Consider the following 14,917-nt stretch of genomic DNA (forward strand, 5'->3'; position numbering starts at 1 on the left):
TTGATGTAAGAGAAAAATAGAATTAAAAAAAAAAAAGCTGCATAAAATTAGACCAAGACAAACATGAACATTTGCAGTGCACTGCGGAGCATTACTGTCCATGAAAGTGCTTCCACACAGCTCTCTGCAGGAAGTCCTCCACTATCAAGAAGGCTATTTGCTCTGAGTGTCGCTGGTAAAAGTCTCTGATCATCTTTGGAATTAGTTTAGGAAAAAGTTGTGGATGTATATTTGTCTTTCAATCCATTTGACAAAGTATGTCACGTTGCTATAAACTCCAGGTCCCAGGACTTTGGAAAAGCAGACAGAGCCCCATGAAGTTAAGCCAAATAATGTCCACTGTCCTCCAGGCCGCTCACAAACCAGAGGCCCACCACTGTCACCCTGTAATGAAGAGCAGTGGATGTTAGTCACTGGTATGTCAGAGACCTCACGGCATCCATGCTATCCTGAGGGTAAAATAAAGCCAAACCCAGTTTAACCAATATCCTGAAAAATTTCAGCAAAGCTCTCATTGTCAACCTGAGAGCTTTCCACTACATAAACAGAACTTTCAAATGAACATTTTAAATCTTGATCTTTAAAAGAATAGAAATGACTTGGGAAAGGACTATATTCTTTTTTTCCATGAAATCAGAGGACTTTTTGTCATTTCCTGCACTTAATGAAAATATATCAAACTTTTTTTTTAATTTAGCATATCAGAACTGAGTCTCATAATTGATTTCATTCTTTAATTTTGATCCATTTTATAAATGTAGAATATACCCAAAATGGAACACTCAAGGATAGTTTTTCCACAAAAAAAGTGCTAGAAAAATAAAATAATTCATTACTTTCAAGATTCTTGCTATGTGAATGAATGCACTAAGACCATTTACTGTATTTAATAGAAAAAAATTAGCATGCTTAAACAAAATACCACATAAGAATTAATTATAGTAAAACATTATTTATTTATAACCTACATTTTATTTCACATGCATAGTAGTGGTTTTCATTCTTGATATTTAAGTTTAGGTGTTGCAGGCGAGTTTTGCTCAGTTTTTTTGTCCACATATAATTAACAGAAAAACGCTATGGCTTTAAAAATGCTAATGTTTGCTATATCTGAAAAGATGAGAATGAGAGATGTATCCTGCATGGCCTCAAAAGAGAAGGATTGATACCCTAGAAAATAAGTAAGTATGTGGACTCATGGCAGAAATTTACAAATACTCGTTGCCCTGCAAGAGTTTCACACTTGGAAGTACATCTATGGTCCTCCCACTTTGTAATGTCAGGGAATAGTAGAAATCATGTTTATTGATGCTCTTCTAAACATTTTCCCTGTATTAGTTCATTTAATCCTCATGAAATCCCTACAGGTTAATAATAATTATTATTATTATTTACATGTTATTACTTATATAATTATTTAAATATATAATAATTATAACTGTTATATCTATTTTGGAGATGATAAAACTGAAGCAGTTTTATAACTTGTTCATTAGCAGAGCTAGGAGTTAAACCCAGGCAGTCTGGCACATGACTCCAACTTTATAACTACTAGGTTATCTTGTTTCTTAGAAATGCTACTGAATACAACTGCTATTAAAACAAAATTGACTTTATGATTGTGCTGTATGCTTCTGTAGAAGTGGTGATCTGTTTTTTTAACTGACGTTTAGTTGACTTAGAATATTATGTTAGTTTCAGGTGTACAGCAAAGTGATTCAGTTACATATTTCTTCAGGTTATTTTCCATTATAGGTAATACAAGATATTGAATATAGTTCCCTGCACTATACAGTAAATCCTTGTTGCTTATCTACTTTATGTATAGTAGTTTGTTAGTGCCATACTCCTAATTTATCCTTTCCCCCCTCCCTTTCCCCTTTGTTAACTATAAGTATGTTTTCTATGTCTGTGAGTCTGTTTCTATTTATATGTAGATCCATTTGTATTATTTTTTAGATTTCACATGTAAGTGATATAGTATTTGTTTTTCTTGGACCTCACTAAGTATACTATTCTCTAGGTCCATCCATGTTGCTGCAAATGGAATTATTTCTTTTTTTGGCTGAGTAATATTCCATTGTACCACATTTTCTTAAGCCAATCAGGTGTTGGTGGGCACTGGGGTTGTTTCCATGTCTTAGTTATTGTAAATAGTGCTGCTATGAACAATGGGGTGCATATATCTTTTCGAATTAGAGTTTTCATCTTTTCCAGATATATGCCCAGGAGAGGGATTGCTGGATCATATGGTAACTCTATTTTTAGTTTCTTAAGGAACCTCTGTACTGTTTTCTATACTGGCTACACCAATTTACATTCCCACCAACAGTGTAGAAGGGTTCCCTTTTCTCCACACCCTCTCCAGCATTTATTATTTGCAGACTTTTTGATGATAGCCAGTCTGACCAGTGTGAGGTGATACATCATTATGGTTTTGATTTGTATTTCCCTAATAATTAGCAGTGTTAAGCACGTTCTCATGTGCCTGTTGACCATCTGTATGTCGTTTTTGGAGAAATGTCTATTTAGGTTTTCTGCCCACTGGGTTGTTTGTTTTTTCAATATTGAATTGTATGAGCTGTTTGTATATTTTGGATATTAACCCCTTGTCAGTCACATCATTTGCAATTATTTCCTCCCATTCTGTAGGTTGTTTTTTTGTTTTGTTGATGGTTTCCTTTGAGGTGGAAAAGCTTTAAGTTTGATTTGCTCCCATTTGTTTATTTTTGCTTTTATTTCTTTTGCCTTGGGAGACTGATCTAAGAAAATCTTGCTACAATGTATAGCAGAGAATGTTTTGTCTATGTAATCTTCTACGAGTTTTATGGTATGTCTTAACATTTAGTCCTTTAAACCACTTTGAATTTATTTTTCTATAAGGTATGATTTACATGTAGCTGTCCAGCTTTCCCAACACCACTTTTTGAAGAGATTGTCTTTTCTGCATTGTATTCTTGCCTCCTTTGTCATAGATTAATTGACCATAAGTGTTTGGGTTTATTTCTGGCCTCTCTATCCTGTTCCATTGATCCATAGGTCTGTCTTTGTGCCAATACCAAGCTATTTTGATTACTGTAACTTTGTAGTATAGTCTGAAGTCTGGAAGGGTTATGCCTCCAAGCTTTTTTCTTTTTCCTCAGGACTGCTTTGGCAATTCTGGGTCTTTTGTGGTTCCACATAAATTTTAGGTTTACTTGTTCTAGTTATGTGAAAAAAATGTCATGGTATTTTGACAGGGATTGCATTAAATCTGTAGATTGCTTTGGGTAGTATGGCCAGTTTAATAATACTAATTCTTCCAATCCAAGAGCATGGGATATCTTTCCATTTCCTTGAATCACCTTCAGTTGCCTTTACAATGTTTTACAGTTTTTAGTATAAAGGTCTTTTACCTCATTAGTTAAGTTTATTCCTGGGTATTTTTTATGTGATTTTAAAAAGGATTTTTAAATTTTCTTTCTGATATTTCATAGTGTAAAGAAATGCAACAGATTTCTGTATATTAATCTTGTATTCTGCTACATTGCTGAATTCATTTATTAGTTCTAATAATTTTTGTGTGGAGACTTTAGGATTCTCTATATAGAGTTTGAGAAGGATAGGTATAAGTTTTTCTTTGTATGTTTGGTAGAATTCCCCAGTGAAGCCATCAGGTCCTGGACTTTTGTTTTCAGGGAGTTTTGTTTTCTTTTACAGATTCTATTTCACTTACAGTGCTCAATCTGTTTAAATTATCTATTTCTTCTTGATTCCATTTTGGTGGGCTGTGTCTAGAAACTTGTCCATTTCTTTTAGATTGTGCAATTAGTTGGCATATAACTTTTCATAGTATTGTCTTATTTTTTTTTTTGTATTTCTGTGGTATTAATTGTTATTCCTCCTCTTTCATTTCTTATTTTGTTTATTTGGATCCTCTGTTTTCTTCTTGGTGGGCCTGGCTAGAAGTTTGTTGAGTTTTATCTTTTAAAAAAACCTGGTTTTGATTTTATTGATCTTTTCTATTGTTTTCTTAATCTCTAATTTATTTCCTCTGTAATCTTTATTATTTCCTTCCTTCTGCTGTGAGGGTTTTTTTGTTCTTATTTTTCTAATTCATTTAGCTAGTAGGTTAGGTTGTTTGAGATTTTTCTTATCTCTTGAGGAAGGCCTTATTGCTATGAACTTCCCTATTAGAACTGTTTTTGCTGCATCCCATAGATTTTGTAAGGTTTTGTTCTCATTTTCCGATTGCTTATTTGATTTCATCATTGATCCATTGGTTTTTTTAGTGGCATGTTGTTTAGTCTCCATGTATTCACTCTTTTCCTGTTTTTCTTTCTCTGGTAGTTTCATACCATTGTGGTCAGGAAAAATGCTTGAAATGATTTCTAAATTTGTTGAGGCTTGTTTCATGACCTAGTATGTGGTCTATCCTGGAGAATGTTCCATGTGTGCTTGAAAACAAGTACAACTGGTCTGTTGTGTCATTTAGGACCTCTGTTGCCTTACTGATTTTCTGTCTGGATGATCTGTCCATTGATGTCACTGGGGTGTTAAAATCTCCTACTATTATTGTATTCCAGTCACTTTCTCCCTTTATGTCTATTAGTATTTCTTTTACATATTTAGGTGCTCCTATATTGGGTGCATATATGTTAATCAGTATAATAGCCTCTTTTAGTATTGATCCCTTTATCATATGATACACTTCTTTGTCTTTCTTTATGGCCTTTGTTTTAAAGTCTATTTTGTCTGATATGAGTATTTCTACCCTGGCTTTCTTATTGTTTCCATTTTCATGAAATATTTTTTCCATCCCCTCACTTTCGGTCTGTGTTTGTCTTTCATCCTAAAGTGAGACATTTTTAGGCAGCATATTGTAGGTTCATGTTTTTTATTCAATCTTTCACTCTGTCTTTTGATTGGATCATTTACTCCATTGACATTTAAGGTAATAATTGACACGGGAGGAGACAAGATGGTGGAGTAGAAGAAATTGAGCTCACCTCCTCTCACAAAAACACCAAAATCACAACCACTGAACAACCATCGACAGAAAAGACTGGAACCTAGCAAAGAAGATATTCTACATCCAAAGAAGAAGCCACAACAAGATGGTAGGAGGAGAACATTTGCAATAAAATCAAATCCCATACGCACTGGGTGGGTGACCCAAAAACTGGAAAATAATTATATCACAGAGGTTCTCCCACAGGAGTGAGAGTTCTGAGCCCCACGTCAGGCTCCCCAGCCTGGGGATCTGGCATCAGGAGGAGGAGAGCCCAGAGCACTTGGCTTTGAAGGCCAGCAGTGCATGAGAAGGCCTTCAAAGTGCAGGAGCTCCACAGGACTGGGGTAAAAAGAGACTCCACTCTTGGAGGGCACACACAAGATTTCATGTGCACTGGGATCCAGGGCAAAGAAGTGACTCCATAAGAGCCTGGGCCAGACCTACCTGTGTATCTTGGAGGGTCTCCTGGGGAAGTGGGGGTCAGCTGTGGCTCACTGGGGGCAGAGGCCCCAGGGAGTACTCATTGGCATGAGCTCTCCTGGAGGTCAACATTTTGGCACTGAAACCTGCCCCCCTCAACAGCCTGCAAGGTCCAGTGTTGGGATGCCTCAGGCCAAACAACCAACACAGCCCCACTTACAGGCTGCCTAAAGTCATCCTGAATGCACAGCTGCCTCTAAACATACCTCTTGAAACAGCCCTGCCCACCAGAGGGACAAGAACTAGCTCCATCCACCAGTGTGCAGGCACCAGGCCCTCCCACCAGAAAGCCTGCACAAGCCCCTGGACCAACCTCACGCACCAGGGGGCAGACACCAGAAGCAAGAGGAACTACAAACCTGCAGCCTGAGAAATGAAGGCCACAAACACAGAAAGTTAGACAAGATGGCAGAGAAATATGTTCCAGACCAAGGAACAAGATAATAAAACCCCAGAAGAACAAGTAAGTGAAGTGGAGATAGGCAATCTGCCTGAAAAAGTATTCGGAGAAATGATAGTAAAGGTGATCCAAGATCTTGGAAAAATAATGGAGGCACAGCCCGAGAAGATACAAGAAATGATTAACGGAGATTTAAAGAACAAACAAACAGATGAACAACACAAAAATTGAAATGAAAAATACACTAGAAGGAATCAATAGAATAAATGAAGCAGAAGAACAAATAAATGAGCTGGAAGACAGATTGGTGGAAATCATTGCTCCAGAACAGAATAAAGAAAAAAAAAAAATGAAATGAGGACAGTCTAAGAGACCTCTGAGACAACATTAAATGCACCAACTTTTGCATCATAGGGGTCCCAGAAGAGAGAGAGAAAGGGCCTGAGAAAATATTTGAAGAGATAATAGCCGAAAACTTCCCTAACATGGGAACGGAAACATGGACTGAAGTCCAGGAAGCACAGAGAGGCCCACACAGGATAAACCCAAGGAGGAACATGCCAAGACACATATCAATCAATCAAATTTTCAAAAACTAAAGACAAAGAAAATATTAAAAGCAACAAGTAACATACAAGGAAATCTTCATATAGTTATCAGCTGATTTTTCAGCAGAAACTGCAGGCCAGAAGGGATTGGCATGATATATTTCAAGTAATGACAGGGAAAAACCAACAACCAAGAATACTCTACCCAGGAAGGCTCTTGTTCAGATTCGATGGAGTAATCAAAACCTTTACAGACAAGCAACAGCTAAGAGAATTCAGCACCACCAAACCAGCTTTACAACAAAATGCCAACAAACTGCTAAAGGAACTTCTCTAGGCAGAAAAGAAAAGGCCACAATTAGAAACAAGAAAATTATGAATGGGAAAGCTCACCAGGAAAGGCAAACATACAGTAAAGGTAGGAAATCATCTCCCTGCAGGTATGATATCAAAACCAGTAATCATGAGAAGAGAATACAAATGTAGGATATTAGAAATGCATATGAAATTAAGAAACCAACTTAAATCAATCTTTTATACATGTAGACTGCTAGATCAAAATCTCATGGTTGATTCAAAAGGATACATTCAGCACAATGTTCATTGCAGCAATGTTTACAATAGTCAAGACATGAAGCAACCTACATGTCCATCAACAGATGAATGCATAAAGTAGATGTGGTATATCTATACAATAGAATATTACTCAGCCATTAAAAAGAATGAAATAATGCCATTGGCAGCAACATGGATGGACACTGAGATTATCATACTAAGTGAAGTCAGAGAAAGACAAATATCATATGACATCATTTATGTGCGGAATCATAGAAAAATGATACAAATGAACTTATTTACAAAACAGAAATAGACTCACAAACTAAGAAAAGAAACTTTTGGTTACTAAAGGGGAAATGTTGGGGGGGAGGGATAAATTGGAAGTTTGGGATTGACATACACACTACTATATTTAAAATAGATAACTAATGAGAACCTACTGTATAGCACAAGGAACTCTACTCAATATTCTGTAATGACCTAAATGGGAAAATAATTTGAAAAAGATTAGATATATGTATGACTGAATCACTTTGCCCTACACCTGAAACTAACATTGTAAATCAACTATACTCCAATATAAAATTAAAAGTTTTTTTAAAAACCTCATGGTAACCACAAACCAAAAATCTACAATAGATACACACACAAAAAAAGAAAAAGCAATCCAAATACAACTCTAAAGATAGTCATCAAATCACAAGAGAACAAAAGAGGGAGGGAAGGAAAAAAAGACCTACAGAAACAAATCATAAACAATTAAAATGGCAGTAAGAATACATATATTGATAATTACCTTAAATGTAAATGGATTAAATGCTCCAACCAAAAGACACAGACTGGCTGAATGTATACAAAAATGAGACCTGAATATATGCTGTTGACAAGAGACCCACTTCAGATCTAGGGATAGATACAGAATGAAAGTGAGGGGATGGAAAAAGCTATTCCATGCAAATGGAAGTCAAAGCTGGAGTAGCAATAGTCTCATATCAGACAAAATAAAATTTAAAGACTGTTAGAAGAGACAGAAAAGGACACTACAGAATGATCAAGGGATCAATCCAAGAAGAAGATATAACAATTATATATGCACCCAACATAGGAGCACCTCAATACATAAGGCAACTGCTAACAGCTGTAAAAGGAGAAATCAACAGTACACAATAATAGTGGGAACTTTAACACCCCACTTACATCAATGGACAGATCCTCCAGACAGAAAATCCATAAGGAAACACAGACCTTAAATGACACATTAGACCAGGTGGACTTAATTGATATTTAGAGAGCATTCCATCTGAAAGCAGCTGAATACACTTTCTTCTCAAGTGCACATGGAACATTCTCCAGGATAGATCACGTGCTGGGCCACAAAGCAAACCTAGGTAAATTTAAGAAAATTGAAATTATATCAAGCATCATTTTTTACCACAACACTCTGAGATTAGATATCAACTACAAGAAAAAAAAACTGTAAAAAACACAAACACGTGGAGGCTAAACAATATGTTACTAAACAACCAATGGACCACCGAAGGAATCAAAGAGGAAATCAAAAAATACCTAGAGACAAATGAAAATGAAAACACAATGATCCAAAACCTTTGGGATGCAGCAAAAGCAGTTCTAATAGGGAAGTTTATAGCAATACAATCTTACCTCAGGAAACAAGAAAATTTTCAAATAAGCAACCTAACCTTACACCTAAAGCAACTAGAGAAAGAGAAAACAAACACAACCTAAAGTTAGTAAAAGGAAAGAAATCATTAGACCAGAAATAAATGAAATAGAGATGAAGAAAACAACGGAAAAGATCAATGAAACTAAAAGCTGGTTCTTCGAAAAGATAAAATTGATAAATATTTAGCTAGACTCATCAAGAAAAAAAAGGTAAGGGGCTTAAATCAAAATTAGAAATGAAAAAGAAGTTACAACAGACACCACAGAAATACAAAGCATCCTAAGAGACTACTACAAGCAACTATATGTCAATAAAATGGACAGCCTAGAAGAAATGGAAAAATTCTTAGAAAGGTACAATCCTCCAAGACTGAACCAGGAAGAAATAGAAAATATGAATAGACCAATCACAAGTACTGATATTGAAACTGTGATGAAAAAACTCCCAACAAACAAAAGCCCAGGACCAGATGGCTTCACAGGCAAATTCTATCAAACGTTTAGAGAAGAGTTAACACCTATACTTCTGAAACTATTCCAAAAAACTGCAGAGGAAAGAACACTCCCAAATTCATTCTATGAGGCCACCATCACCCTGACACCAAAACCAGACAAAGATACCACAAAAAATAAATAAATAAAAGGAAATTACAGGCCAATATCACTGAACATAGACCCAAAAATACTCAACCAGAATACCAGCAGACCAAATCCAACAATACATTAAAAGGATCATACACTGTGATCAAGTGGGAATTATCCCAGGAATGCAAGGATTTCTCAATATCCACAAATCAATCCGTGTGATACACCACAATAACAAATTGAAGAATAAAAACCATATGATCATCTCAGTATGTGCAGAAAAATCTTTTGACAAAATTCAACACCCATTTATGATAAAAAAAAAAAAAAGCTCTCCAGAAAGTGGGCAGAGAGGGACCATAACTCAACATAATAAAGGCCATATATGACAAGCCCACAGCTAACATTGTACTCATCAGTGAGATGTTGAAAGTATGTCCTCTAAGATCAGGAACAAGACAAGGATACCTACTCTTGCCATGTTTATTCAACATAGTTTTGGAAGTCCTAGCAATGGCAATCAGAGAAGAAAAAGAAATAAAAGGAATCCAAATTGGAAAAGAAAAAGTAAAACCATCACTGTTTGCAGATGCCATAATAACTATACATAGAAAATTCTAAAGATGCTACCAGAAAACTACTAGAGCTCATCAATGAATTTGGTAAAGTTTCAGGATACAAAATTAATACACAGAAATCTGTTGAACTTCTATGCATTATCAACAAAAGATCAAAAAGAGAAATTATGGAAAAATCCCATTTCCCATTGCATCAAAAAGAATAAACTTACCTAAGGAGACCAAAGACCTCTATTGAGAAAATTATAAGACGATGATGAAAGAAATCGAAGATGACACAAACAGATGGAAAGATACACCATGTTCTTGGCTTGGAAGAATCAATGCTGTCAAAATGACTAGACTACCCAAGGCAATCTATAGATTCAGTGCAATCCCTATCAAATTACCAATGGCATTTTTCACAGAATTAGAACAAAAAAATCTTAAAATTTGTACGGAAACATAAAAGGCCCCATATAGCCAAAGCAATCTTGAGAAAGAAAAACAGAGCTGGAGGAATTAGGCTCCCTCACTTTAGAATATACTATAAAGCTACAGTAATTAAAACAGTATGGTACTGGCACAACGAAAGACTTATAAATCAATGGAACAGTATAGAAAGCCCAGAAATAAACCCACACACCTATGCTCAATTAATATATGACAAAGGAAGCAAGAGTATACAATGGAGAAAAGACAGCCTCTTCAATAAGTGGTGCTGAGAAGACTGGACTGCTACATGTAAAAGAATGAAATTAGAATATTCTCTAACACCACACACAAAAACTCAAAATGGATTAAAGATCTAAATGTAAGACCAGATACTATAAAACTCTTACAGGAAAACATAGGCAGAATACTCTCTGACATAAATCACAGCAATATGTTTTTGGATCTACCTCCTAGAGTAATGAATATAAAAACAAAAATAAACAAATGAGACCTAATTAAACTTAAAAGCTTTTGCACAGCAAAGGAAACCATCAACCAAACAAAAAGACAACCTACAGAATGGGTAAAAATATTTGCAAATGATGCGACCAACAAGGATTAATCTCCAAAATATACAAACAGCTCATGTGGCTCAATATCAGAAAAACAAACACCCCAATCAAAAAAATGGGCAGAAGATCTAAATAGACATTTCTCCAAAGAATACATAGAGATGGCCAAAAAGCAGGTGAAAAGATGCTCATTATTACTAATTATTAGAGAAATGCCAATCAAAACTACAATGAGGTATCACTACACACTGGCCAGAATGGCCATCATCAAAAAGTCCGTAAGCAATAAATGCTGGAGAGGGTGTGGAGGAAAGGGAACCCTCTTACACTGTTGGTGGGAAGATAAATTGGTACAACCACTATGGAGAACAGTATGGAGGTTCCTTGAAAAACTGAAAATAGAGCTACCCTATGATCCAGCAATCCCATTTCTGGGCAAATGTCCAGAGAAAACCATAATTTGAAAAGATACATGCACCCCAATGTTCATTGCTGCACTATTTACAATAGCCAAGACATGGAAGCAACCTAAATGCCCATCAGCAGAGGAATGGATAAAGGAGATGTGCTACATATATATATAGTGGAATATTACTCAGCCATTAAAAAGAATGAAATAATGTCATTTGCAGCAACATGGATGGACTAGGAGATTATCATACTAACTGAAGTAAGAGAAAGACAAATATCATATGATATCACCTATATTTGGAACCTAAAAAGATGATACAAATGAACTTATTTACAAAACAGAAATAGACCCATAGACTTAGAAAACAAACTTATGGTTACCAAAGAGGAAAGGTCGGGGGGGTGGGGAGTAGATAAATTATGAAGTTGGGATTAGCATATACATTAGTATATATATAAAACAGATCATCAACAAGGACCTACCTACTGTATAGCACAGGGAACTTGACTCAATATTCTATAATAACCTATACGGGAAAATAATCTGAAAAAGAATGGATATATGAATATGTATAACTGAACCACTGCTGTATACCTGAAACTAATACAACATGGTAAATCAACTATACACCAATATAAAATAAAAATTAAATAATTATTGATAGGTATGTACTTATTGCCATTTTAAACCTTGTTTTCCAGTTGTTTTTATAGTTCTTCCTTGTTCATTTCTTCTTTTTGTTTTTCCTTTTGTGGTTTGATTATTTTCTTTTGTAGTATGCTTGAGTTCCTTTCTTTCTGGTTTTTGTGGACCTATTGTGTGTTTTGATTTCTGATTACTATGGATTTCAAGTATGTTGACCCATTATTATATCTTTAAACTGCTAGTCATACAAATTCAAACACATTCTAAAAGATTTTTATACTCCACTCTCCCATATTTTGTGATTTTTGATGTTCTATTTTACATCTTCATACTTATTCTTTTGCTGTTCATTGTACTTATAACTGCTTTTACAAAAAAAATTTTTTTTTTGCTTTTTAATCTATGTACTGGCCTATTTAAGTGATCTTCAATCCTTTTACGTATTTGCTTCTCCTATTGTGATTTTCATTTCCAATAGATTCTTGCTTCTTTTCTAGAGAAAGAAGAAGACCCTCTTCTTCAATATTTAGAGAAGACCCTTCAATATTTCTTTTAGGGTAGGTTTAGTGTTGCTCTATTCTTTTAGTTTTTTCTTGTCTGAGAAATTCTTTATCTCTCATTCTATTCTAAATGATAATCTTGCTGGGTAGAGTATCCTAGGTTGAAGGTTTTTCCCTTTCAGGACCTTGAATATATCATGCCACTTCCTACAAGTGGTGAACATTGCATTCATAACTTACCAATGCTGTAAACCTAACTAATAAGCATAGATTTTGCAAGAGGCTAAGCTGTTCTGTCTGAAAGCCTAATTGATTTTTAAGCAAAATTTACTGGAAACAATTTTATTAGACATATTCCACAATTTTTTCATCTCCTCTTATATAAAAGAAATACTAAGATACTGACTTATTTAGGTTGAGCTACTTATTATGCCAGAGAGTGATTAAAATGGGATATTTACAGGTCAGCATCTCTGCACTTGCAGATCAGAAACTTAGCCACATAATTATTTAGCATCTAATTTTTGCAAGATTCTGTGCTACAGTCTACACAAGTAAAGAGCTACTTTTGTCCCCAAGGGGCCAAAACTCCACTTGAGTAATGAGAAAAACTTTACATGAAAGCAAAATCTAAGGGCTATAAATAAAGGAGTCTTCAAAGGAACAAGTGATTACTTCCAGCTGGAGGGGAACATAGGGTCCCCATAAGAGTGGGTTTTGAGCTAGGCTTAATGAGGCAGGTGGACATTTGTTAGTTGGAAAACAAGAGGTGAAGAAGCATCAATTCAAAACAAAAGGGGGACACAGCTAAAGGTACAGTTTGTCTGGTTTCTGGTCCTCTTTTCTTCTTCATAATATTGGGCTTTAGGCCAAAGTTTATGTTTGGTTTCAATACTGAGTTCCATGATTTCTAGACCTTAACAAAGGACCCATGGCTTCCAAGGTGACCTGTTGATGCAATTAAGGAAGGTAATGAGAGGTTCTGGTGCATAATCTTGCTCCAGACTTGGTAAAAAGTAGCTTTTGTTTGTTTTGTGTTTTGTTTTCTACCTGGGGTTGTGTTAGCATCTGGTATGCATTTAAGATATCCACAGTGCGGAATTCCCACCACTAAAGAAGTTGGCAGGACCTGTTTCCTATTAGACATTACGATATGAACATGCCTATGCCTGTGGCTGTGTTGGACCTTCATTTCTCTTTTAAAGAATCACCTTCTATCCCCTCCCTTTAGCAGTTACCAAGAGATGAAGAGGAACTAGTTTTTGGTACACGTCCAGATCATGTTGGCAACAGGGAGAAATGTATTCACATTAATCATTGCTTCTAGGATAGTGAAGTGACCAAGCACTTGAATTCTGAAGCCAGGCTGCCTACATTCATATCTTCATTCTACCACCTTAATGCTGGGTGATATGGGGTAAATTACTTAACTCTGGTCCCTTGTTTTCTTGATCTGTAAAATAGGAAAAACACAGATACTGCCACAAGAGATGACTGTGAGAATTAAGTGAGTTATCAGAAAGTATTTAGAAGAGATCCTGGAACACAGTAAGCACTAACTGGTAGATGTTAACATTCACATTGTTGATATTCATTGAGGGCATGTGCCAGACGTCATATACAGATATGTTAAAATATTGGGACATTAACCCAGTTAATCCTAAAGATACGCTGCAAATCAGACAGAATCAGCCCCATCTTACTTGGGAGAAAATATTCTAGAGAGGTTAAATAAGTTCTTCAGGTCACATTGTTCTCACTGCCAGAGATGGGAGCCAACCCAGACCTTTCAGGTTGCAAATCATGTGTCCTAGCCCTGACACCATGCTGCCTCCTAGTCACTTTTTTTTTTTTTTTTTTGGCTTTGGTCTATCAAACCTAGGCCTCTTGAATGGAAGGCAGGGGTTCCTCTATCACTGCCCACCTCAGCTGGATGACTTGGGGCCAGAGGACAGAAGGGAAGGCGACTCACTGAATCTTCAAGGGAGCCTGCCTCCCTCTTTGCCATGACAACTGTCTAAATCACCACCAGGCCATTTCTATTCTGAAATGGACAATGAAAAATGTCACTTTATTATGTTGGGTCAGGGGCAATAGCACTGTTGCATCTATTCTTCAATTCTAAAACTTGGGGGCAATTTGATCTACTCCAAAGCAGTGAAATAACAAAGATCTTTCATAGCACTGTAGTGCAATAACTGCCTTCCCCACTCTGTTACAAGCTTCTTTAAGTGCTCTCCCTTTTTCATCCTCCCCTGGGAGCCAGTCCAGTATAATATGCAATGAGTGTTTATTAAGTAAAAATGCTTCCCTGCGGGGGTGGGGGGCGGGGAGGAGTGGTGGTGGGATGAACACTGATGTGTATAAAATGGATGACTAATAAGAACCTGCTGTATAAAAAAATACATAAAATTCAAAAAGAAATGCTTCCCTGCATTGCTAAGTCAGCATACTCTTATGAACTGTTGTGACCAGAAATCCTGAGTCTAAAGGTCGTGTTCAGTGATATTCGAAGACATGCTGGCAATCACGTGCAGCTCCAGACAATG

At 36.1% G+C, this 14,917-nt stretch overlaps 1 protein-coding gene across 2 annotated transcripts in view; it reads right to left on the reverse strand.

Annotated features, from left to right (window-relative positions):
• Positions 1-14,917, reverse strand: part of CORIN (corin, serine peptidase) — a 180,578-nt gene continuing 165,661 nt past the window's right edge. For both annotated transcript variants that reach the window (XM_079713916.1, XM_079713915.1), the window contains one exon: positions 1-384. In XM_079713916.1, coding sequence (XP_079570042.1) covers positions 202-384 — 183 coding nt within the window. In that variant the 3' untranslated portion in view covers positions 1-201. The remainder of the gene's footprint in view (positions 385-14,917) is intronic.

The sequence above is a fragment of the Hyperoodon ampullatus genome (assembly GCF_949752795.1).
Source record: "Hyperoodon ampullatus genome assembly, chromosome: 1".
NCBI classification, from domain to species: Eukaryota; Metazoa; Chordata; class Mammalia; order Artiodactyla; family Ziphiidae; genus Hyperoodon; species Hyperoodon ampullatus.